Source organism: Lagopus leucura, unplaced genomic scaffold (assembly GCF_019238085.1).
Source record: "Lagopus leucura isolate 7727_CA_CO unplaced genomic scaffold, USGS_WTPT01 Super-Scaffold_100157, whole genome shotgun sequence".
NCBI lineage: Eukaryota > Metazoa > Chordata > Aves > Galliformes > Phasianidae > Lagopus > Lagopus leucura.
In genome coordinates this window covers 11,902,584-11,930,278 of record NW_024962334.1, presented here as the reverse complement: position 1 = coordinate 11,930,278, position 27,695 = coordinate 11,902,584, and the positions used below count along the sequence as shown (strand labels likewise).

Below are 27,695 nucleotides of genomic sequence, written 5' to 3'. Positions count from 1 at the left end.
TTATTGCTATTGCTACTAATTTGTTCTTCATGTTATGTAGAAACAAAAGGGGGAAAAAAGTAACAGTTTGGTCTGTTCTAAGTTAAGAAGTGTCAGCACTGTCAGCATTTCAGACAGTCAATGAAACAGACTATTCAAAAACATGGAGGTACCTAGCCAAAGCCAGTGCTCTGTTCACTCTCTCCTCAAGGCCTGTGGTTCCCAATGCTTTCCACATGAGCCAGAATTTGAATGCATCTGGACGTCTGCTGCACTGAATGGACTTGTCACCAGTGTCATAGCTGACATCATAGAACTTGTCCTGCTGGAACAGGTATGCAGCCTTGGCAGAGTAACACTTCTTCAGGAGGCCCTATTGGAAACACAACAGAGGTTTAGATAAGAAAGTATTAAAACTTGTTATTCTCACAAGCCAAATCCTTTTTCCTTGTCTGAATCAACCGCTCTGTTAAAAAAAAAAAAAAAAAAAGTGCATGTGCAAGACACCATTCACCACTCGTTATGCTTTAGAATGCTGGATTAGCCTGAACCCACTAAAGTCAGTGCTGACCACAAGAAAACATTGCAGGTTGAAGAGCAATTTTGCCTCAAATCTCAAGAAATAGCTGATGTGGGTACCATAGAAACAGCTCCCCAAAGACATAAACATATTGGGAAGAAAGAGAAACAAAAGCCTGCGTCCACTGCGATAGCCTGTAGGTCAAAAAAAGAAAAAAAAACAACAGACTGAGGAGTTTCTTACAGTTTCACAAATGGCTCAATATATTTCTTCTTTCCTTAAAGGCCAAAGAACTTTACACGTGGCACAGTTAGTTGTGTGAAGAATGTTTTAGCCCCAAACCAAAAGGTTTAGCTTTTAGCAGTAGATGGTTTCTGCGTATCTAGCGTTTGTTATCTGACTGATTCAGGGGAAATACCAGTGACAGATGAGTGTAATGCCAATTTCTGTCTCCATTCACAGATCAGACAATTTGAAAATAGCAAGTACTTTAGTGTACCTTGATTAAGGATTACTAATGAAATTATTTTTAGTCAGCAGTCTCCAACAGTCCCCCAAATTCTAAAAAGCTGTCTAGGCAGAGATGACCAGCAGAAAACAGACAAAAAAATGAGTACCATGACATGTTCCAGCAAAGAACAAAGCCAAGAAAGCAAAGAGGCTATTTTAGGTTTAAAGGTGAGGGGGAGGAAAAGAGACAAAGGAGTAGCCATTGACTGAAGAAAGAAAAGTAGAGAGAAGAGCTAGCTTCCCTAGAAGGGAAGTTAAAAGGTCAGAGGTGACAATGGCCCTCCAATAAGCCCAGGAGACAGGCAGGGTCATAGATTTGTCAGGGATATTACATGTGGGTGAACAGAAACATCTCTAAAATAATACTAGAATAGAAATTCAGGTGAGGTTAAAAACATGGCTATAGCATATGACTGAAATTCAGATGTCTATGTAAGAGAACTAGAAATCCTCCATACAACAGAGAACAATAAACAACAAGGGCACAACATGGCAAAAGATGCTACGCTATCTAGTGAACACCATAATTCATTTTTTAATTGACCACCACCCCTCAGTTTGAACCAACTGAACCAACTTCAGCCATTTCTCTGTGTTGGCTGCAAGTCTGAATTCCAAATGGTGGTAGCTGACATCACTTTTAAAGAAGGAGGTAGTTCTTAATTTATTTGCAATATACTGCTGGTAACTTTAGTAGTAGTAAAAAAAAGAAAAAAGATTCAAGATAGAGAACTCCAAAAATATATGAAAATTGGAAATATTCAATTGGCACATACAGAATAGTCTCCTTCTGACCCTGCTTTTTCAATTCCCTCTGTCAATACTTTAAAGAAAACATAAACAAAAGAAACCCTGCACATCCATCTGAATATCACAAAGAGAGAAAAACAACATGAAGAATTCTTCTCCACTGCTTCTGCAGGGATTCAACTTTCTGTTAGTGTCCTACTCTCCTGGTGCTTCCAAAACTGACAGGACATGCTGGTGTGATGGTCTTTTTCTATCTGTTTATCTTACTACTAATAAAACACACTCAAGAAATCCTGCTGCTCTCTCCAGAGAAAAGCAGTTACATCCCTGGCATATCACTGGATCAGATAGGAGAAAAAACAAAAATTAATGTCTTGTGGAAGGGAAAGGGAGTATGCCAGACCAATGCAAGAAGCAAGGTGGAAGAGTAAGGGAAAAGCTACAGGGTAGGGTACAGGACAGAAGGAAGCAAAAAAAAAAAAAAAAAAAATCCAAGACAAATTTCCTGCTCAAGAAAGCAGTTACTCTGTGATCACTGTTGATGCAAAAGTAAAAAAGCTCAAACATGCTGTGCACATTAAATGTTATCTCTGTTTTCCCAGTCAAATGAAGGAAAAGTATAGAAGAACTGAAAGAAAATGTATGCCTTCTAACTCAACGCTGCCATTTGCAAGATGACATCTATGACTGTCCACACAGCAACTGAGTTGCTACGTTAGCTCAGAAGAATCTCAAACATTTCATTAGAACTGACTTATTTGCAAGTTTGAGATTCTTCCTTCCTTCAGCATCTTTTATCTGTTTCTACCCTTTGATCAGAACTAATTGTAGTGCTCTATCTTATACTGAGGCTGTTAAAAGTTTCAGAAAAAGGAAGTGTACTTTCATAAAAGCCCTACTCCACAAGTAAGTTGCTAAGAGTTCTTGGTTTTGATCAAGTCTAGACTGTTGTTATATGTTGTAATTAACTGCAAATAAATAAATAGTTATTGATATCAAAACCAATACATACCCAATCCAGTTCCTTACAGTACATAATTCAAAACATCTTTTCCCTCATTGAACACACTTATCTACTGCACATCTTCTGATATCTTTCCATTTCCATTGCCAGTAATAAGTAAATTTGAATTTTATTAATACAACATGAATAGCTTTTTCTCCCAAGACAAATATCTTCCTGATTTCATTCATCTAAAGCAAGAAGGACAATCTTTTGAGTGGCGTATTTGAAAATTATCAAAAGCAGTGCACTACAAAAGGCCACCCCTGTAATTCACTTCAAGAGGTAAGAACGAGCTCTCAGCAGCATCAACCCCAAATAGAAATCGTGGGAAACAGAGTGCTTCCTGCAGCTGCTCCAGAAAAAAAATATAACAAAAAAATCAGTGAATTAGATATCTTTGTGACACTGCTAATTATGTGGAAGAGATTACACTGTAGGTATGTCTAGCAGAATCAATAACATTCTGTGCTAAACTGGGACTTCGTTAGCTACATTCTTTTAGATTTTATTTTTAAGCAATAAGTGAAAATTCTGTTCATTCCCCAGAATGGATGACTAATTATCTAACCTAGATCTGAAGAGTCACAGAACTTTGGTATTTGTGATAAATATAAGTTATCTATATACATGATAATAATCATATTTATATAGATTACAGCAAGGATCCAAAGACCTGAAGGACTTTATTTGGAGTAACTGTGAGGTTTTAAGGGATTATTGCACAACCTCAGGCTGATTCATAGCATTTTAAAAACATACAAGAACAAAGTACACTCACTAAATTTTTCAGAGTATCAGTCCCTCTAGCTCCGTGTTTAAACAATCATTGCAATTCATATCAGAGCAATACAAGTCTGTTCTGAGGAAGTATATCTTGTCACAAAAGTGATGAAAGTTATTCAGGTTATGGCAGTGAAGAAGTGATAGCTGTGCATTTCTTGAGTGATTTAAGCACTGAGAAATTATTGTCATTGATCTGATCCCTTTCAGAGTACTAACCAATCTCTCTTTCCCCTTGATGAAAGGGCTTCTTTCTTCTAATCAAGTCAAACATGTATTTCTTTCTTTTTTTAATCTGTCTTCTTTGGAAACCACTCCAACTTTGCTTCATGAAGGCTGGAAGATTTCCTTACTCAACATTTCCCTGCAGATTGTTTTTAAAAAGTCTGTACAGGAATGTAAATACAGCATTTCATTCTAAAAATCTAGCTGCAATGTCTTCAGATTATCAGCACTGCTAAAGTACATAGCTTCACTGATGCTATGGGGCAAAAAAGAAAAAACATGATAGTGATAATAATAATCCAGTATAATAATACAACCAAACCAGTCACTATTGCTGCTGCTAGTAGGAAAACAGGATGTTACTACTCTATCAGATCATTCTCTCTCAAGATCGTGATGATCATCCGTTGAAACAAAGTAAAATACCAAGCCTGGTCTTTACATTAAAAAAGAAAAAGACCTGAAAGGCTTTATTTTGTCCACTTAAAATCACCCAACTCCAATGCTAATATTATCTTCAGTTTCCAAACGCACCTTTAATCAAATGAACAGTCAAGCCTACAAAACTTCCTTAATGAAGCTTTCAAAAGGGAGCTAAGGCTTGATACAACAGCAGCAGTTAATGTCAGTGCTTAACATTTTTCTGGTCCAACTTCCTGAAGAATTCATCATTTCAGAAACTAACCTCTTGAGGCTACTTGAACATTTACTAACAGAGCGATCTGTGCTAAACTCCTCCAGCTCCCACCTCAGCATCCTACTCATAGAGCGAGGGGATTACGTTCATATTTACATGTTGACTTCATCTGTGACAACAGACATAAGTAATTAAGGAGCAGTAGAAAACGATTCAAAATAAGAACTGAAAACACATCCTTCCCTATTCATACCAGTGTGCGAACAGTATTTTTAATGGTAAAAAAAAAAAAGAGACTGGATCCAACTCCCTGCTCTGGATCTGGTATAGAGGGGATCAAAGTGAAGCAAGGTCCTTCTGGTGAAGTGTCTTAAACATGCATTTCATTTTCCTTAGTGACTGATAAGAAAGCACCCCAAATTAGCACACACTCATGTTTGCATACAAGGTTTACACTGCTTCATATACAAAATGCTTAAATGCCACTTTTCAAGGAGTTAAACACAATGTAAGACCCTCCTTTCCACTTTCTGGACCACGCCACATTGTACTACAGAATCTGATTGTATGATCAGTAACACTTTTGTTATTTCACCTCTCAACTGCCTAGGATTGATCTCTACAAGAACTTCTGACACAACACTGCATAGCTGTGATTTAGAAGTTGAATAGGAGTGCTCTAGCAGATATTACACTCTACGCAAGAATACAAAGGCTATCAAAGTCCTGGAGTTGGAACAGCGTTTATAAAGAGACTCTAAATGCCAACACTGATAAAATATTTCATTCCTCTCCATTTCTTTCCTCTCTCTTCCAGAGAAGTTTCCAGTATGCAGCCTAAGTAGTGTAATCATTACCTGAGGCTACATCTATCTATATATTGGGCCTAATTAGTTAAAAATACAGTGCTGAGTTCTTCCAAAGCCTGCAACTTAGAGACTACATTAACCTTAGTCAATAACTCTATTATGCTGCTTTTTCAGTCTGGAATAAAGATAAAGTGACTGACAGATAGTCCTGGAACCTATCCCCTTTAATTCCACAGACCCCAGCCTAAGGAAACGAGGAATTACGTCTTGTTCTTCTATCATGTCTTGCCCACAACTTGGAATTAACTGCTCCAAGAGAGCACTGATTAGTATCCGTGCCCTTTAGACCTCATCTGTTCTTACTACCAAGAGTTAGTAATCAGTTACATGGACAGATAACTCACAGCTGAATAGAAACCATCAGCTGTTTTGACAGGAACTTTTAAAACTAATTTACAGACCACGACCACAAAACAGCTATGTAAACCTCAGGGACTTCATATCCTCATGATGTTCAGTCATTGATAAAGCCAGGCACAAGCTAAAACTCTCATGGTAACAATGTACATAAGCTTTTGCAGGGCTGAATTTGTAGTGGTACTTTAAATAACCATTTACTGTTTTCTTTATTGAGATAGAAGAATTCCATAAAGACTCATCACATTGCAGACTCAAGTCATTTTTTTGCAACACTTGTCATCAGAGCTTTGTTTGCTTGCTAGATCTTTTAACTACTCATAGTTTTTAGAAAGCCTAAATTACCCTAGTGCTGAAGAGGAAAAACAGGTAGATTTGAGAAAACAAGGCTCAGCATCTTTAATCGAATGTAACTCCCACAACTATCCTTCTACTTTCTCACTCTGGTGAACCCACGTAAGAAGATGCAAAGAGTAGTTCTGTGTAGATGGCACTCTTTAAACAATGACACAGTACTACTGCAGACCCAATGGCTATGGCTATTCTAAAGACTTTGACTTGGTGTTTAAGCACTGCAGACCCAGCCAACAAAATACTCAATTCTGAATGTAAATCATATACAGAAGCTAACTAGGAAGGGCACCAGCTGCAAAGTTTGACCAGTGATGTGTACAGTGACTTGTATCTGTTTGGTCCTGCTCTCTTAATTTTTATTAATTTAGTGAAATGGAAAATAGTATCAGTTAACATCATTCAGCCTTTGTACTGCAGTATAGTAAAGTTGGCTAACAATTGTTTTCTTCTTATCTCCACTTCTACATTACAGCAATGACATTCTACTACATTTAAAAAGGAGAAAGAGAAAAAAAAAGATGGAAAGACTTACAGAGTTGTCTTTCACCAGAAGAGCACAGCACTGAATTCCTGCCAACAGCATTTTGTGGGGATTCCAGGCAACAGAATCTGCCCTACAAATTCACAAAGGGAGAAAGGTAAGAAGGCACAGAAATTGCACCTATAATCATTGATACTCGAGTCAAAACTGCTTAAATGCATTCCAAGTAGATAAATCAGATTTTCCTTCTACCCCCACTCACTCTCCCCCCCCCCCCCCCCCCATAAGTAATAATAGTACATATTTTGGAAAACACAGCTTTCGTAGGGGCCATTAGGCCACATTTGTCCATCTCAGTCCCTGATAAGAGTGACCATGAACTAAAACTGCCTTACCTTTGAATACCATGAAGAAGTCTGCGATGCTTTCTTGATATCAAAGCTGAGCCGCCCCAAGAAGCCTGTTGGAAAATTTACAGAGCCAAGGCAATGTTATTTTTATAAAATATTTAGTGCTCTCTGATAATGCTTCATTTAGTTACTAGTTGCCATGTTTTACCACATTTTAAATTTTTAAATCTCAGGTCATCTAAGTACCAGGAGTGTGGTCTAAGCATCAGTGAGGCATTCTCTGTAGTGAGTAGCTCTCCACTGAAACTCTTATATCCTCTTATCTATTCCAGATGCCTATCTTTGAGTGACATCTTTTGCACATGTCTCTCTCCATGCACTCCAGAAGGAGCCTAAACAAGCATATATCACACTCAACTTTTGGATACTTCAAGTTAAGGAAGGTGACTCTCCTCTGTGAATCTGAAAGTACCAGATATCACCCACCAGCTGCAGTATATCTCCAGTTCTCAAACAACATTTATCTAGGGACACATACTGTATTTGAGAAATTATACTAAGCTTGAAAAAAGAATTATCAGCATTTATGAAAAAAGAATCCACATATAGGTTCCTGTGAAATAAGCAACACTCCTCAGAGATGCAGAGAAGGCATCAGTCCACAAAACATCCAGATTCAGCTTATTGGAAAAAAAAAAAAAAAAAAAAAGCCCAACAAAAACACACATATTTTGGGTTAATGAAGAAGAAAAAAATCACCACTGTGAAGATTCTTGATTTAAGTATGGTAAACTCATGCTTGCTTGGCTTTGGGTAGTTTTGGGGGTGCATGTGCTTCTTGTATCTTTGCTTGGGTTTTTCTTTATTGCTTGAGAAAAACAGCTGTGAAAGCTAATCAATGAATCGTTAGCTTCACATGCTATGCATTAGGAGTAAGATCTGCTGTCTTTAGGAAGCAAGCACAATAAAGACTCGCAAGGGAAATGAACAGTTAATAACCTGTCCTAATACATGCATATCATTAGTTCTCATTAATGCGGTACACAAACACCACATCATATTTTAAGCTGCCATGCTCACAATATTCTTGCTGAGAATAGGGCTGCTGTTCTATCTATATTCCACAGTATAAGAGAGAAAATTGTTTGTCTCAACTAACTCCACATTATGCTTATAGCAGAACCATGATGTAAAACTGGGTTACCCCAGACAAGATGATCTTCCTATTTACTGACAAATTTTGCTCTTCTTGTTTAAAAAAAAAAAAAAAAAAAAAAAAGCCAGAAAAGCCATGAAATTATTCCCCAATTTTCACAATTCATAATCAACAGAATAACATACAATAATTCTTTTAAAAATTTGCAACCAAAGTATTTGAAAAAGTTGGCACTTTCAAGCTGTCCTATAAAACAGAACTAGAAAAGCTCACAAGAGCTCGTCCCACTGTGCCCTACCTCCAGAGACAGGATCAGCCATCTCACTTCCGCCAAACATTCAACATTTGTATAGATTAATAAGCAGTGAACACACCCAGCTTGTGAACAGTGGCAAAATGAAAGATAAAGTGCAGAGAGACATTAACAACTGCTGCCTAAGCAACACTGTTGGCACTTCCATCTGCCCTCATTTTAAAAACTGCTTCTAAAGATCTGGATAAGAAGTATGTACAATTAACAAATGTACAGGTAGAACAGAGGTGTAGTTAGAATGGCATCTTACAGGTTCATAATTAGAAAGATTATCATGGTGGAAAGAGACAATCAAAAATGAAATGCTCACACACGTCCTAGGCTCACAGTAGAAAACTCCAAAAGGAGGGATCTGCAGAAAGAAACCCTTCCCCCCTCGAGTCAGCCTTTAAATGGAGTCTAGAAGTGCAGCCAGGCTCCACCCCTTCCATCACACAGCTGAATCGCCTTCACCTGTGCTCCATGGCTGACTCAGTGCTTGCCTCAGGTGGTCAATCAGTGCTTCAGGCTCTGACTCAACAGTTTCCATACAGGTACAATAGCACTGCAGGGCTGTGCATCTCCATCACCTTTCAATGTGTCCTGGAGCCACAGTACCATTAGGTAAATTTGTGCTTCATGTTTATTTGCCCAGTTCACAGATGAAGTGCTTAGGGATACAAGGCCAGGAACAAGAAAGCACCTATGAAGATTGAGAATCACTGGCTTTGCCTGTTTTTAAAGAGTAATGGAGCTTGCAAGACTTTGCCACCTGATTTGTGTTTAACCATCAAAAACCTACAGAATGAAATGTCGGTCCTAAACACTGTTACCTCTGCTATCTATAGTGACCATGGGAAACACATGGTCTTCTTTTCCTCCTTGCAGCAGCTCAGCCATGTCCAACCCGCAACCTGAAAGTTGCAAGAGGCCTGGCCAAGCCCACCCTATGGCCATCACCTACCCTGTGCCATCATGGTGGTGGCTCTGAGCACTGAGCGGCCCAGCCCAGCCCCAAGCACACACCTACTGCTCACAGCAACCACACAGCAGCGTGTGATTGGTACTGCCTGAAACCAGGACATGGGGAAGGTGCAGTGCAGTGCCCAGTTATGGCAAATAATTGTGTGCATAGGATTGGCTGAAGAATGACTTATTTGTAAAACAACATATGACCAGTAGCTCGTAACAAGCCCTTCTTGAAATGTAGCTGGTGGATATAGCAGGTGGAGCACCAAGCAGAAAGGATTATTTTATGTATTTTTATTCAAAGAAGCTGTCAAGATATTTATCCCTATCCGCAAAAGCTTAAAGCTGCTAATCTGTGATGCACTGCAAACATCGTATCTTTTTCTGGAGATCTGCTATCTAGCCAACATTTCCAAGCTCTATGTGCAGCTGATTATTTCAGCTTAAACCTAGAGCAATAACGTTATTGAACTGTAACCTAGTTTTTCCACTTTCTTCTCCCAGCTGTCAAGATCTCAAATTTCTAATCCTGTCCTCCCACTGCCTCTTGTAGTTTTATGTTATCTTCATTTTTAGCTAGTGGACTCTTTTTCATCTAAGTTATTAATAAAAATAATGGGTAACATAACCTAGGATATATATTTCCTGAAGTTCACTCAAAATATCCTTCCACTTCAGCAGTGAATCACTGATGGCTGCTCTCTGAATATGATTTTCCAGCCAGACTTTCATTCACTACCACAGTTGCAGTTTTGTAGCATTTCTCTGGCCTTCTTATGATAATTTCCATGAGTTATTGCTAATATACACTAAAGTTAGCAGCTTCTTCTCCATGCATGAGGCTAGAGAAGGAAGGTACACTGACCAACCTAGATGGGCACATTTGGTTTCTTTAAATCCAGCTGAGAATAATACAGAACACATGAAGATCAGCTGTGTCCCATGCAATGAGAAAATGATTCTTTCATAGGTAAGAAATCACAGCAAACAATGGAAGTCACTGGGTGTTTGCAATGTGATTAAACTAACTACCTAAGCATGGATAATAGGTTAAAACAGCATTTCTGCTCTGGTTAGCCATGGGAAAAACTGTAAAGGACCAGCAGGGAGGTAACACCCCTGTGTTTAAAGCTATATACGTACACAATACAGGACATACAAAAGTGCTCAAGCTTGAGTGCATATTGATGACATCAAATAACTAATAAAGAATGACCTCATAGATGTATTATAGATTATTGCCATGACCATTGTATGAATGCTGCAATGCGTACAGAATACCGTCTCTGCATTGGCTGTTGATTGACTGCTGAGAGTTTGGGCTTATTGATATTTTCAAAAAGTTTTTCTTAACCTCCTTTTCAGGTCTGTATCCATGAAAGAACTCACCTACTGTTTTTGACTTTACTAAAATTTATCTTCCTGAAGCCTGCTGATTTTATGTTGATTTTCTCCTTTTGCCCTTTCTTAGGATCATGAACTTTATCATTTCATATTTAATGAGAAGAGTCTCCCTGAGGCAAATATATCAATTTTTTGTATCAGAAGATATTCTGAAATGAGATAAAACAGCGTAAATCTGGAAATAATGCCACTGACATTTCATGGAATAAAACTGCACAGACAGTTCTTGAGATCATTTGTGGTAGATAATCCTGATTCTCATCAGTGATAAGAGTCTTAAATTAAAGCTTTCTTTGTTTTTAAATGATTGTTTTAATGGTACTGTATCTTTTTTTCCTCCAAAGTTATGGCAGTAACTCACTGACAAAGAAGCAGTACTTGCCATAAAAATGAGACCTCACAATGTGTAAAGCATTGAACTGGAAGATAAATCTTCCAGAGGAATGCAGACCTTCAAAGATTTAATATAATGTTCTTGACTATAAGGCTAGAGGGAGGTTGGCTTGCTTGAAAGTAAAGAAAAAAATAAAATCAAACCTTTCATTGTGTTTCTTACATGCTATTTCTGAATGGCAGATGCTTGATCCCTACTTTTTCTATATTATTCCAGTAAATCTATTTCAAATACTGCTGTGAGTGAAGAAAAGGTCACATTTACAAATTACAGTTTGATCTTTTTATCATAGCATGTTTGTATATATAGATATGCCTTACGTCACTTACATACAAAGCTTTCAGTCTCTTCCCTTTATTCCATTTCCATACAGTTACAAACTTTAAACAGAAATAAAGAAACAATGCGCTCAGTTCTTGACAGTTCACCTGAGCGTGAATTAAAAGATGGACAAAATACTGACAGAACTCCCAAGAAAGGCTGAGAATTCATTGAAAGGTTAACAACATGAATCACATCCTAAGAGAAAAATGAGTCTTCAAAACCATAAACTACCCAGTTTATGGCTGTACATTTGTTATTCTGTGGTAATCAGTTAACATCTGACAGTCACTTTTAAAATAGAAAATTAACTAAGGTATTCATTGACATTTTCCTTTTAGCTTAATGAGAGGTAAAGTTGAAGGAAAATTTAGTTTTTTACAGAACACCAGCAACTGCCTATGTAGTACAGTTCAGAATATTGCCCCAGTATACACACCTAGCTTTAGTTATCCAGCTACAGGGAGTAGATTAGGAAAGTGCTCATGGTTCTCCCATGGCCACTGGAGATGCCTCCAGCAGTTTCACCTCCTAGATGAGTATTCCAACAGAGATTTGGAATACACCCATCTCTTCACTGACTGAACAGATACACAAGAGACTAGCACCTAACATGAATTCTTCACTTCTGCTGTAAAACCTGCTGGGTAATCCTCACCAGCACAAAATGAGGAAGAGGCTCTGCAGACACTTGAAATATTAGGACTAAATTCTATATCTATCTTTGCCTCCAAGTCAATAAGAAAACTCTTTTGACTCACACGTACCAAGACTTAATTCAAGTCTGAGACAGTTTTATATGAACTGTCTTTTTTTCTTTAACTGCTTAACATAAAACACTTGAAAAATTTAAAGCAGATCTAAAAAAATCTCTTCTTAAGTTGCTCCAGATTCTCTCATCATTCCTTGGATTTTGGTATAGATATTCTGAGTTCATGGCATTGTCACTTCAAAAAGAATGCAGTTTTAGAAAATATGAAGAAGCCTAGTTTTAGAAAAACACACTTGCAGCTAGCTCTTTCAGGTAATGAATAGTCTCAACGATTATTCCAAAGAGGTTCATGAACTGATTTTATAATGCCAGTAATAAAAAGGGTCAGTGATTATTCCAAAAGGGCTCACAAATCAATTTTAAAAATCTAGAACTAAAAATAAAAAGAAATGAGACAAGAAAAATTTCCGAACAATTTAGGAAACCTTAAGGGGATGTACAGGAAACTGAAATCTGAAACTGAAACAGAATAATTTCTGGTTGGTTGAAGCCGAAATACCTTTATTTCAACCTGTATGAATGATGCACCACCTTTCTAATGTGTCCATTCCCCAAAGGAATGTAGTTCTTTTAGTATATAGTCATCCTTGAAGCATTTTGGGTTGTAGCAAGAAGGAAAAAGAAATTGATTTTAAAATCATCTGAAACTAGCATGACGATGACAAGAAAGTCTTAACTGCATGACACAACCAAATCATTTGCTGACATTCAGCATAGGCAGCAGAGACAAATAAGGATATATATGTCTGTTTTCTCTGGAAAAAAAAAGTTAATTAAGTCCAACTTACTACAATACAGAAACATCAACAGTCAAAGAAAGATATGAATTGTAAAAGAAAAAGCAATGCTAAAGAAAAGCACACAGTGTCCAAACTCACGTCAACATGAAGCCAGAGGTGATGCTTTTCACAGATATCAGCAATTTTATCCAGAGGATCAAATGCTCCCAGTACTGTTGTGCCTGCAGTAGCACAGACAAGAAATGGTGCTGACCCCTGCAATAGGATTCAAAACAAAAAACTGTCATTCACACCATTCATTTCTCTCAGTATATATGGAAAGCTGAAGTATAACAAGGTCATGAAAAGTAGGACAAAGATGTGACAGTCTACATTTTAGTTTCCCAGCACTGAGAGCCTCATAAAGAAGGTCCTGAATATAAAAATGCTGACTCTTAGAAAAAAGAAAAAAAAAAAAAAGGCATTTCCAGCTAACACCATCACAGGGCAGACTGCTCTGGTTCAGACAGCTTCAGACTGTTTTGACAGATGCCACTTTTATCAAGATGAAAGCACTCTGGATATTTAACATCCCTTTTTATACACTGATTTTCATTTCTTGATCTTCCATATTTTACCATCCAATTTCCTACCATTATGCCAAACACAAATCAAGCTTTTAGTACAGCCAGCATGCTACCCCTGCTGGGAAATGACTCATGCCTCCAGGGACTCACTTGTGCTCCCCCTACAATGCCTACATTCTTTGCCAAGGGAAGGTAGCACTGGCATACAGCACAACTTGACTGTTGCTATCTGACCCCAGTGCCCCGTGTACAGCCAAGTCCTACCCTCTTGTTCCTTACTATCTAGAAAACAGGAAGGGATGTTGATGGCAACTGAACCACAGCAGAGAGACCACTGGAAATCTGACAGTTTAAAGATTTAAGGGATCTGTGATAACTTCATGAAATTGAGGGTATAAATCCCAGCAATGACTGTCCATTCTCATGAGCTGTAAGTTCATGCTGAAGCAACTACTCTGCTCATTCCAGTATCTGGCTCACAACATGACAGTGCAGCTATAGAAGCAGCACCAAGTTGTTACTTGCATAATCTTGGATCCCTGAAGTTCACTTGCAGTGAGTTAAATCCCACAAATGACGTAAATCTGTGTGCTGATGTAACTCAGAGTAGTTTCACTGCAATCAGACATCAGATGGAAATCAAACTCTAAGTGCAAGTCTTTCATGTAGCTTCACTTTAACTGAAATCTGATCTTTGTTTTCCTCATCTTTTATTTTTTATTTTAAAGTGTTGCCACTTTTAAACATCTACAACAGCCAAACAGGCTTGATTCACATTTACATTCTGATAGTTTTATAATTCATTGAAAAACAGAATGGCTTGGGTTGGAAGGGACCTCAAAGATCATCTAGTTCTAAACCCCCTGCCAATCACAAGATTAGACTGCCCAGGAACCCATCCAACCTGGCCTTAAACACCTCCAGGGATGGAGCATTCACAGCTTCTCTGGGCAGCTGTGCCAGTGCCTTACCAGCCTCTGAGTGTAGAATTTATTCCTAACATCTAATCAAAAACCTTCCCTCTTTCAGTTTAAATCCATTTCCCCTTGCCCTATCACTATCTACCTGTATAAAATGTCAGTCACTCTCCTGCTTGTAAAAGAAGTAAAAGAAGATCGCAACGAGGTCTCCCCAGAGCCTTCTCTTCTCTAAGCAATCTCAACTCCCTCAACCTTTCATCACAGGAGACATGCTCCAGGCCCCATAATTCTTTAACAGTGTAGAGAACGCTTAGAATAGCACATAATTATGATGTATTTGTACTTTAAAGTTTCCCTACAATTTGCTAAAGCAATGAAAAGTAGCATTGGAATAAATTAAAATTAATCCCACACACAAAGAATTACCAGCTTGTAATTCACTTCTTGGTCATTCATTCTTACTACAGCCTACAACAAAAGTCCATCAAACTTACAAAAGAACCTGAAGCTCAAATACAAAACACTTTCAAGTGAGGCTAAGACTTATTTGCTGCACTTAACAGTTTCTCTTACTACTCTTACCAATTTCCTCAACCACAGCTACATCACAATCACACAGCCTGCCCAGCTGCTAGCAGGCAGCCTGACAAAATATGGGGACAAGTTTAGGACCATTACAAATTCAAAAAACTATAGTTACCATTGCAATTTTCTATGAAGAAGAGAATCACACTTCTATTCTCACAATAAAGTTAAATAGATGTTCTTGACTAAATTCTCTAAAAACAGGACTAAGACTCTCCCTGTTCAGAGCCAGTGAACATTCTGTGTTCTTGTCACTAATGAATAAATTCTCTTGTTTAAGAGTCATTAGAATATTTACTGTAATTCACTGAAGTGTCCTTCTGTAAAAAGTTGTAAAACAGTACTTTATCAAGGACAGATAGAGTTATGGAAGCTCAGGTGAAACAAAAAATTTCCAAAATGCCTGTAATTTCCATCAAAAGGCAAGCAAAACAGTGAGTGTTTCTCAAAGGTAGCACACCTATGAGCAGATATTAATATAGAACATTGTTTTCAAATTGCACAGAACTGAATTGAGGCTGACTTCTTTATTTAACAACATAAATACCAGATGATCTTTCTAAATAACCACCAAATCACACACACAAAAAAAAACCAACAAGAAAACGTTTTTCCAGAGCACAGAGCTCATTCTCCTGTCTGCCTGCTTTCTCTTGCTCCACACTTCAGTTCTTCCCTCCTCCCCCCCCTCCCCCCTCCCCCCTCCCGATTGCTCAAATGAGCAAAGTACAGACTGTCTTCCATGGATAAAGAAAGGAAGAGTTTGCTAGCTAATTAAGGACACCATGTATCACTAGTTATTCTGTCTAGTGTCAAACCCGAAGGGGAGATGGTTATTTGGCAGAAGATGTATCTAAGGAAGGTTTTAATTAATGCAATTGTGGCCACACCAGTGCATGACAGGATAGCAGTGCTGTGCCATTTCTATCAGCCACATTAACTCCCAAAGTAGGATCTCATGGTAGGCAACATCCACACCAGGGACAATACACTAGCTTGTTAGTATTCTCAGCTCATGGACTAAGGGCTGAGATCCGAATCCTTCTGCTCTAAAGCAAGAAATGAGGTGGCATAAGCATGCCAGAAGAAGATACTCTGCGCCTTACAAGCCATATTCGGTCCTCCAAACTCTCTAAAAGAAGTTACAATGACTACAGTAAGCTCTACCTTACAGATTGTGGGGATGTGTATTAATGTTGTCCAAACAAAACATCAATACACTTCCAATTGCTGCCCTTTCACTTTCTGGTTGGCAAAGTGTCTGTGGGAAAAGAGGCACAATGGAATCTCTGCACTCTTAGGACAGGACTAAGAAGGACACAAATTAGAATTTGCAGCATGTATGACAGTTTCAGAGACCAAGCCATATCTTACAACTCTTGTTCACTGCAGAAGCTAGCACAATAGCTGCTATCATAATGAAAAACCTTCAATTTTCATTTCCCTTTTAAGATACTGCATCCATTTTATTTAATAAAGATCAAGGGCAAAAGAAATCCTACTCTTAGATGAAACGTGCTAAATACTTCAGAGTAATGTTGTACTGAGGGCTTTCATTAATTGTGAAAGCCCTGTAGAATTTCACTCCCCAGAACAATGTAACACCTGAGAGCCTTGGCTTGCCCCACAAGTTTGGGGCAAATGGATTGCACCTGTAAGAAAAACACTGGTACATTAACTGCTCTATTTTTAAGATCTCACTCACTCATAGTTTTCCTTCCTTTCACTCAGACACAAGCACACAGTCTGCAAACGCTCCTCCTCTCTCTTTCACGCTTTCTCTCCCCCTCTCACCTCTTTCCTGGCCCGTTGGACTTGTTTCTCCAGTTCCTCAGGTATCATCTTACCTCTAAGGGACACAGATTTAAAACTTTTTCAGTTACATTCAAATAAGTTGGTTAGTACAGCACTACTGCATTTCAAAAAGCTCAGAGAACACAGCAATGATTTTTGCTTGCTTACCTTTCATCTGTTTTGATGAAGTAAACGTTCTCCGTACCAATACCCAGGAAAGAGGCTGCCTTCTTCATGGAGTAATGACACTGTAATTGAAAGAGTCATAAAAAAAAGAATTAAAAAAGAGCACAATTAAAAATTCCTTTGCATAGGAAACACTGATATTGAAATAAATTTAATACCAGCTAACAGTCATAATAACAGTATATCCTAACACATAAATCAAATTGACAAAGCTGCCAAGTAGAAAGACGTGTTGTACTTAACAATTTATGACAGGGAGCAGGGAAAACAAACAAAATAGATGCGCACCATGTTTAAAATGTTGGCTTAGAAATAAAAAGCTCCATTACATATCAATAGTTTAAGCCAATACTACACTAGAATAAAAATAAGAAAAATTTAAAATAATCATTAAGAAAGAATGATTAACTTCTTTTCGAAATGTGAACTTCGTTTCAAAATGTTTAAATAGGAATGAAAGTAATAAGAGTAAAAGTCAATTTCACAAGAAGAAAGGTCTAAAAGCTACTGAACTCAGCAGCCCAGAGGCAGCTTATAGGTCTGAATATCCAAAAGAACCACCCCTGGAAACTGGACTCTTAATCAGGATGTATACAAAGATAATGTCTCTCTACCACTTCATAATTCCATTTTTTCTATATGCTTTCTCTAAACAACAGCTGTTGGACACTGTCAGAGACAGGATACCTACATTAAACCAACTTTTGGTCTGACTCAGCAATTCTGTTCTTAAGATCACAGAGTTTAAGTTCCAAGACTTAACAAAATTTTTAGAGTTTGTACAATCAGGACTTTCAAGGCTTTCAAATCCTTGAAAATCTTGGTGGTTAGACCAAGGTTGTCCACATGAATTTGGATCTTGGAAGCCATTATTAAAGCAAGCAGACTTTAGATGGCACTTAGTACATCGGACATCTTTAAATCAGTATGGATTACGGAAAAAGTTCCAGTTTGAACCAGCCTATATTTTAGTATTTTATCAAAGAATTGTAGCTACGTCCTGTGAAAAAGACGTCTATGAACAAATGCAAATGAACACCAATACACACAGCGTGCTTCTCATTTTGAACCGAATAAAGGGCATCTGTGCACGAAGCCTGTAAAGTGACTGTAAAAGATGCCCCTTCACCTGCTCGAAGGATATCAGAAATGGGCTTTTAGTCAATCAATGAATGATAAAATTACTCAGATGAGAAGGACATTTGAGCTCACAGTCCACTCTGTAGACTGTCCACTCTTTTTTTCTGTTAAATATTCAAGATCTTTTAGCTTCCTGCATTTCCAATGTTCAACTTAATAAAGTGGAAGCAGCTCTATAGGGATACCATTCTTCAGTGTAACAGCTTTTTGTATCATTCCAAAATAAGAGCACACTCATATCACACAGCTTAACCCATTTTCAAGAGTAGCCCGGGAATTCAAGACACAATAACCTTAATCTGAACTTGTTCTGAGATCTCAAACTCTCAACACCCTGCAACATGATAAACGTCTACCCACTCAAATCAATGGAGCAAGTTTTGAGAGCATTCAGCATCTCATAGGACTACACAGTTCTCAGAATCAAGACTACCCAAGTCTGGGATTATTACTTCTAAAAAAATCAAATTGGATTTTTTTACACATTATTACTGAAGAGTTAAAACAAGCCTTATTCCAGCAGCCGTGACAATGTCTAGAATTGTTACTTTTCAGATAGGAGGTGAAACCAGGTGGATAATTAATTCCATTTTCTTCCAGAGAGTTCACACAAATGGAGTTACTGCAGAACATAATTATGAAAAATGTACAACATTTTAATGTGTGGGTATGAATATATTAAGGATATTAAAGCCTGTCACGCTTATTTTGATGAGATGGATCATCTCAAAGGGCTCTTTTTCATTTTGACAAAAAGCTTTTCTCCTCACCATTGCACACTTTTTAAAGGCATACAAAAATACTACCTGATAGTATCAGTTAGTTCTAAGAATGCTTACTTTTGTAACGTGACACATTCACAAAACCTTTAGGACACGTTCATTTCAACTCCACAAAAATTGCAAGATACATAGGTAGATAATTAGTCTTACATGGCATCAATAATGGTAATAATGATTGTAGAGTGGCTATGTGTTGATCAGTGGAAATTTGGAGATGCTTTAAGCTATTTAGCAAATTGTTGAAAATAAGGTCTCTATCACTGATTTCTGTCCATTAGGGTCAAATGAAAGGTATGAACCACTAGAAATAATACAGTCTCAGATTTGGAAAGCTGTAGAATTACAAAATGACTGTATTAGTAAAGTACTCCTGACTAAATAATTTATTATTAAAACTGGTATACAAGAATGAGAGAAAGATAGGAGACTTGAGCCCTTGAGAGATTATACTAAAGAGCAAAAGGAGAGGGAAGAATAGAGAGGACACTAAAACATAACAGGCTGCCAGGTGTATTATTTCTCGCCTTTACAAGAACTTCTGTTCCTCCTTCTGTCCTACTGAAGACCTGATAAAATTTGATAAGTCTACAGTAGGACAGAAAAGTGACTGTATATTACAACACTGCCTTGAAATGTGCTTTCTTTTCTTCAAAGTAACCTTTCAGTTATATTGCTAGAAAACATACATGAACTTCATTTTTTTCACCATCATTACATAAACCTAAATCACACCACATTCTTTTAAGAAGAAAACAGAGAACATTAGCAGCTCTGGTCACAACAATATCAAATAGTTCATTTGTTCATAGTGTCCTTTCAATAAGGAGAAAGCAATACTCAGATAAAACATTATTTGTATCTATACTACATATAAGATATCAAGTAATAATTTTTAATACCAAAAGTTGAGATTACTTTTGCCTTGTCTTTTGTAGTTTTGATTGGACATGTTAACTCTGTAATCATTAGGAGTGAGAAATGAATGCCAAAAAGCACAAGATCAAACCAAAACAGTACATTTAAGATGTGATGCTGTACTGTGTTAACTACAGCTAGACAGTTAGTTTTCTTTTTCGAATAAGATTTGCAAAGATAATTTACTTTCCCCATGCGCTCATTAAAAGAGAAGATAAATGTCTTCTCTTGATTTTGAAGAGTTTCCTACAAACATGATTGCATAAAGCAATTACATTATTATGAGATTGGCTTATTACTCATTTTTGTCTGATGTAATTTCAACAGGGGGCAACACTGTGAGTTAAAGTTGTGTTCTTCCATTTTATTACTTTCATGATCAAGGAGGAATTTAATTCCTTTGCATCTAAAAACTACGCATAACCACAGAATCGTAGGGGTTGAAAGGGACCTCCAGAGATCGAGTCCAGCCCCCCTGCCAAAGCAGGTTCCCTACAGCAGGACACACAAGTGGGTGTCCAGGTAGATCTTGAATATCTCCAGAGAAGGAGACTCCACAACCTCCCTGGGCAACCTGTTCCAGTCTCATATCAACACGTACATTTCAACAGTTTACACATACACTCTTCTACCCTCAGCTACCTCAAATTTAGCAAATTCCTACCTTTCAGATCAATGCAATACATTCTTGGGTCAGAATAAAGCTCAAATGGAGAAAAATGATAATAATAATAATGATAATAATAAATGAAGCAGGTGGGTTGCTGTCTACAACTATAGCTGTATTCAGATTCTACGGAAACACTAATCATGCCTCAGGAAAGTGAGATTTAACAACTTCTAACTACTGAAATGGTCTGAAGAGGAATCACTCTGTAATTGTCCAGCAAGAGAGATATGGAAGAGTACCATCTTCGTGGAATATCATGACCGTAAAGTAGTTTAGCATTTTACTTGCAGTAAAAAGGAGCACTTTTGTTGCTGAAGGCCAAACACAGCATGTGAGGACCTTCAGTAGGCCACACAATAAACACAGAACTTCATATTAACTACAAACATATGAAGAATACATAGTCCCCAGGTCACACAAAATTAAGTCGCTGACAACTCCATGCACTCCCTGCTCTTTCAGCCTGCCAACTGCCAGACAGAAACTGTGGGACTTGGCAACTCAAAGCAAAACAAAAATCATTTTATTTCAATAGCATTGAAGCAAAGCCCTACAACTAGAGTGCCTGGAGCTGACAGTGCATTTTGACTCCTTATCAGTACTCTCACTTCATTAAAGCCTCATTACTTCTCCATGCCAACACTATTTGCCTTACTCACTTTAAAGCTAAACACAGGTTGCAACTTCGCTATTATTATTTTTTTCAATCATTTGCTTACACAACACAAAACAGGTCTATGCCTTCTGGGTACTCTGCAGAACAAAAACAACAGTAAAATTCTATACAAAAGCAGCATCAAAATAAAAACAAATAATAAAAAATGAAGACTGACACAAGCACTTACATACTTCTTTTTACTGTTGGGCATTTGTTAAATACACTCTTAATAACAGGACATATCTGAATTAAACTAGTTGCAAAAGGTAGCAAAATTTGTACAGATGGATCAAAAATATACATCAGTATGTACCATCCTCCCTCAAAATGAAGAATAAAAACTAGATGTCTTTGACCAGTCACAATATCTACCTGCTAAAAGTGGCAGTCCTACAGCAAGCAGTCACTAATTACATCATGGTTTTGTGAATCAAGTGAAGTATTACAGATCAAGAACACTGCCTTAAAAGTAATTCAACTTTTTTTTTTCTGGTTGATTCTGTGTTTCAGTAGAGTTTGTAATAACACTTCTGCACAATGAGAAAACCAAAACTGGAGAAGTGAGAGAAAAGAGCCCCTAAAGAAAAAGAAATTAGCTTCAGAATAAATGTATGGACATATCTCCAATTCCCACAGACAGTTTGAACAGTTTGAATATTACTCAAAAACTTCAGAAATAACCACATATTTTCAATTATTTAAAGAAGAACTGCCTAGAGATCCAGAAGAATTTGCCCAAATATTTTATGGTAGGTTTTGTTCTCTACCACAGCAAATTCAGATACAGGTACCAGTGGGAGCTGCAGAGAGCCATTTCACAGGTCCAGAGGCATTCAGCTCAATACAAACTTTGACACCTTGCAAGAAAAATTTCTGAAACCTACACATGGATCCTGCTAGACTTTAAACTGTAGGTCTCCACAACACCCCACACGCTTTGCTTTCAGGTTTACCCCATGCACAATCTTTTCTTCTATCAGCTTCTCCCAAGAACAAGAACATCCAAAGTTACTTGGACAATACGAAAGCTTCTGTAGGGAAATTTATAATCAGACTTGTCCAGGTAGCTCTGATATTTTGCATCATCCACTGATGGCAAATTCATTGTACCAGGACCCCAGTCAGACATGTGAATGTTATAATTATGCAGCCATTGAAAAATAAAATTAATTGTTAAATGCTTTAAGAAGATCTTTTTTGTTTTTACCTCTTCCGAAGTGAACAGGACTAGTCTTGGCAAACCTGAGAGCCCTTTTTCCTTTATCTCTGGACAAAACTTGTATCTTGCTAAGTTCATAGCATACATATTAGAAACAGAGCCACCTGAAATAAAAGATATACAAGTATCATATTAATCACAGTCCTAGCATCTTTTCTATCTCTGAGTGATTAGTCTATTACAAAAAAACAAGAAAAAAAAAAACACAAAAACCCCCCAAACTACTAGGCTCTAGATGAATTTACCGTAACTTAATTCCTCCCCCAAAAACCTGCAGATATAAAATGAACTATATCATGAATGGAAACAGAGCTGGTTTGAATGCTCTTTGGAGGTATTTCCCAAAGAAGTAAGAATTATGCTTAACCAGTCCTCCATGATGGAGAACACCCTGCAACAACACCTTCTGACACACACCAAAGCAGCACCAGTTGAACTGTGGCTGTATTGTATGTAGCCTAGGAGATCTCCTGGGCAGCCAGAGCATCGCAAGGAAAAAATAAAAATAAAAATCCATGGTGAGTGCAATCTGCAAGGTGTGGTCTAGATTTATTTACTTAAAAAATAATAAAAAGAAGAAGGAATGTCTTATCTAAAACTATCGTTAAAAGGCATAATTCATTTATCTATTTCAGTATTTCAGTAAGTTAGAATTAATTCTACAGTAAAGACAAGGGTTCTACTGAAAGTACACATCGTATCTGAAATGAAGAAATCAATGTTACTGATACATTTTTTCACAAGTTTTCCAGAGAGTTTTGGTTTATATCTTTTTTATTTTTCCACGATTCATACATAGGGTAGAATTCCTAGCCTTGTCTTGGTTTTGAAAGTGGAGGGCTAAATCCATTTCTTCATTTAACATATTTTTCCACCCCTAACCTAGTCACAAAAGCTTCACATTCAATATAGTAACTTGGAATTTGAACAATCTGTGGAATAATACGACATTATTTCTTTACATGGAGCTGGAATGCTGCCTTATAGAACACTTAAAAAACGTGACCTATCAAGAAGCTTAAGAAATCTTTCTTTGATTGGCCTATTTGTAACATTTCAAAAAACTGTCAAAGTTCAGAGGAATGAAGCTCATGTCAAACCCACTATAACAGACTCTGGCTCCCACACATGATAGCCAGAATAAATACCTCAGCGCCTCTAGGAGCAACTGGTTGGTGTCTAGCAACTACATCAGTTCTCTATCTGTCATCAAATGACTCAGTGCAATCCAGCTGTTGGTGCTGTTGTTAGTAAGGTCAGGAAGGACTTCCATTCCAAACAATTCATTTTCTACAATTACATTTCACACAGAACTTCTTTCGTCAAGCTGCTGATCAGATTCATAGAATTATTAGTAGAATACAAAAAAGGAGCCTGGACACAATAGTTTCCTCTGTGCATCACTGGATTTCACATGCATTTTCAAATATTCTGTACAAATCAAATGTTCATAGAATTACTATATCAGATGTATCATGACTTCTTTTGAAAACCTGAATTGTTATTACCTGGATTAAATATGCCATCACCTTCTTCCCAGCCTATGAATTCAATCATTTTCTTGATGACTGCTTCTTCCACTAACAGAAATACAGGTGATACTTCATATGTGTATCTGAACAAAAATAAAAGGAACATGTTTGGTATTAAGATTATGGAACTCATGCCACAGCATCATGTCAAAATTAGACAGAGGTTTTTTTGTACCTTTCTCTTACTTATCAGAAGCTGATTGCCATCAAAAGTAAAATTCTAAACTGAAAAGACTATAGATGTGACCCACAGAAAAATTGCTTAGTTCCTGTCAGCATTACAATGACAATTCCACTCTCACAGTAATACCACAGAGTTTGATTTTAACAAAGATCATAATGCTTAAACTTCAGCAATAATAATCTATTGCAAGCAGCTATCACTTTTTGTTTAGATTTTACATTTGCGACTAAATAGTAGACAGGTAATCATTTGCACTCAACTCTGTGCAGAGCACATCAAAGGAAATAAACAACTAATAAACAACTAAGTTGGATTCATTCATTTTGATATTTTTATTCTCAAAGTAAGGAGAAAAAAAGTTTGGGTTTAAAAGTGTTTAAAAAAAAAAAAAATCTCTTAAGCCTCAAAACACAAACTAGAAAAATCATCAGCTTAGCCAAGATTCTGGTGAGCTATTCAGACAAACTAGACCAAATTCTTTCCCAAATTCCTGCACAATTCCTACCTCCTCTGGAACACTGAAAACAGGGAAAAAAAATTACAAGGGGGAGAAGAGGGGATAGTGGAAGATGTTACTTCAAAAAGCATGCAAGATTCATCAATGTGAGTACAAGGAACTGCACTTACACACTTGGGTTCAATGCTTCAGTAATGAAACGAGCCACTAATGAGTAATAATCTATTCCAGCGTACAGCTGATTGTAAAATCTTGGATGATCTGAAAATATAAATGAAAAGCAAGCAGCGACAGAATGTATATGAGAAGAGAATACATCACAGGTTCTCTCAGCTGAATGCTGATCCCTGCTAACCATGATTCACTCCCCCATTCTCTCAATATTTTACGGGTTTACTGTCCTTTTTTAAATTAGACAATCCTTTGAAAGTAAAAGTTATAGGCATTTTTAGGACCCAAAATAAGGCTGACGTAAGTAGCGCACAGAACAAATATGGATTATTCACAAGCTTTAAAGATCAAAAAGAAGTGACTGACAACTGAGTATGTACAGAGGCCTTTAACAGTGGTGTTCAGAGATGCAATGGACATTCAGCCAAGTTTTCCTAAACAGTAAAACATGTAAAATCAGGTAAGCTGTATGACTCCATGCCCATTACACTCAAGGCTTCAATACATGTTTATACTTAGATTAAGAACTATTTACACTGCAAATTTTTCTTATTTAATATTCTTTCTAAGCATAACAAATGAAAATTTGAAGGCAATTTGCAGAAGATAATCAGAATGCCTTCCACTAACTCAGTAATTATATCTGTGTATTATTAATACACTGCCCCTTTAGATCGGTATTACTGCCTTTCCATGGTTTTCAAGGATAGGTTCATCCTTAAAATCATTTTATGGCTTTCCTTACAGTAGCAATAGAAGCAGTAGGAAGGAATGTGCCTTGGAAATGCACAGAAATCATATTACATAACCTTCTCACTTTCCAAAATACAGCCCAAGCTATGCCACATCTGAAATCATGAGCTTCTGAAAACAACACTATTTCTTATTCATCCCTTTTTGTTAAGTTTACATTATACTTCACACACTGCAGAAAGGCTACCCATAGAGAACCATTCTTGCAGAGATGTCGTGTACCATCTCTGAAACACTGCAGGTTCTCTTCTCACAGCGTCTGGAATGGGAATTACTGCCTGTTGGCAAATTAACATCCTCTAAGACTATTGCTCAATAGAAAGCAACAGTAAACACACGATAATTATCTCAAAGAATGCATTCTTATTTGTCCAAGGGCAGTGATGGTGATTCCACTCATCACTGCACAAAATTACATACAAAGATCTTTCCAGTTTCTTTGTTATATCATATATGTCTAGGCAACTTTCACAAGACCTCAAGAGGACAGAATCTACTGTTAACATCAACAGCATTATGATAATTAGGTTTTGATTAGTTTTCTTTGATTACACCTTCTGGGCAATCACAGACACCTACGGTGACCAGCATGCAGTCAAACAACTGAAACACAATCAAATATTTGTGTATTTGTGTAGGCATAGAAAGCAGGCATTCAAATCCCTAGTTTTCTGGAAGATAATTGAGATATATAAACATTATCCTATCTTCCAAGGTTAGTATACTACAAAACAACTTCATTAGAAATTGCATTCTTACTGGTTTTGACACTGTACTGTATCACATCCTGGCAGAGCTGCAAGAGTTTCTGATGAGATTCTCCAGTGTCTCTCATTTCCAGATCAAGAATCTTCTTCAGTGTTTCAGGGGCCCGCCATTCACAAACCTAATGATGATTAAATAGGATACACCAACAGTGAACAGGTTAGGTAAAAGGAAGGCTGTAAGAGAAGTGCCAGGTAAGTACCGCATTCAGAACTGCCCATGGAATGCAGCAGGCCATCAAGACAATATATGTCTGCTAAGTTGGTCTCATGTGGTCTTTGTTTTATTGCACCCCAGACATTCCTTGACCATAAAAATCAGAATATGGAAGGCAGAAAGATGTAAAAGACTGGGAGGAGAAGGTGTGCCAGTTGGAATGCACGGATGTAAAGAGTCAGCCTTGAGTCACCCAATTATCTTGCTCATGGCTCATATGTCCCAGTTAGGAGAAAGAGGCCTACTGGTCATATTTTGCCCTTAGCTAAGGCTTTGTAGTCCCAACACTTTCAAATGCTGCTCTGCCCAGGGGTGGGAGCAATCTGTGCGTGCCCAAAGGCAATAATGTTTTATTTTCTAGTGCCCTTCCAACACATCCACTCTAGCAGGGTTTCTGCGAAACCCAGGGCAATCTCATTATATTCCCTTCCGCAGTAGTACCACATTCACTGTCCCTCCCTCACTCATACCAGTGCCTCTGAGGAATAAACAATTCCCCACAACCAAATCAGGAAATGCACTACACCCATTTGTCAGCTCAGAGAAAGTCAGCACTGTGTTCTGAGACAAAACATAAATAAATAAATAAAGCTTTAGTTTCTGGCAAATAGGTATGCTAGCCATGTTACTGGAAGGTTTTTAAAATTTGAACTGCCACAGACTAGAAGCAATTTTGATTCTACTTGAAGTGGCAATAAAATACAGCTGAAAAAAATTATTCATTGTTCATTATTTCTGCTGCAACTTTTCAACAACACTCTATGGCTTTACCTTTTCTGTAACATCATCAGCTTTCTGGATTATTTTTTCCATTATGATCTTACAGGCCTCTTCCACAAATTTCTCTCCTGCTTTTGAATCAGTTATTGGACCATTCAGGATGACTCCATCCACCAAGACAGCATTCTTCTTCTTCTGGAGTACATCCTGTTTGCAAGTACTAGCTGGAAGATAAAAAAAAAAACAACAAACCTCTGCATTAGACAAGGCCAGGTCATCCTAAGCTACAAAATACTCTTTCATTGCTGAAGATTCAGTGAACATAAGGAAATAAAATTCACATTGTCTTTTCATGCGTACAAAAATCCTAGATTTTGTTGGAAACCTCTTTACAGACAAATACAACCACTTTGTGTTACTTTAGATCCAGACTGATACTACGTAACAGCCAACTGCATGGTATCCACTGTTTTCTGTAGCATACGAAAGCATGCAGTGCACTTTCCAACCTTAGAAGAAAACACAAGTATGGTCCTCAGCATGATACAGCTGGATAAACAGAAAGGAAGTGTGAAATAACAGACACTCTTCTCAGC

The 27,695-nt window shown here is 37.5% G+C and overlaps 1 protein-coding gene across 3 annotated transcripts in view; it reads right to left on the bottom strand.

Annotated features, from left to right (window-relative positions):
* GADL1 (glutamate decarboxylase like 1) overlaps positions 1-27,695 on the bottom strand; it is an 86,310-nt gene that overhangs the window by 41,808 nt on the left and 16,807 nt on the right. For all 3 annotated transcript variants that reach the window (XM_042888535.1, XM_042888533.1, XM_042888534.1), the window contains 11 exons: positions 27,151-27,323; positions 26,158-26,284; positions 24,645-24,735; positions 23,810-23,916; positions 22,290-22,405; positions 16,900-16,979; positions 16,732-16,786; positions 13,005-13,121; positions 6,864-6,928; positions 6,520-6,601; positions 153-352 (listed from right to left, as the gene is read on the bottom strand). In XM_042888535.1, coding sequence (XP_042744469.1) covers positions 153-352; positions 6,520-6,601; positions 6,864-6,928; positions 13,005-13,121; positions 16,732-16,786; positions 16,900-16,979; positions 22,290-22,405; positions 23,810-23,916; positions 24,645-24,735; positions 26,158-26,284; positions 27,151-27,192 — 1,082 coding nt within the window. In that variant the 5' untranslated portion in view covers positions 27,193-27,323. The remainder of the gene's footprint in view (positions 1-152; positions 353-6,519; positions 6,602-6,863; positions 6,929-13,004; positions 13,122-16,731; positions 16,787-16,899; positions 16,980-22,289; positions 22,406-23,809; positions 23,917-24,644; positions 24,736-26,157; positions 26,285-27,150; positions 27,324-27,695) is intronic.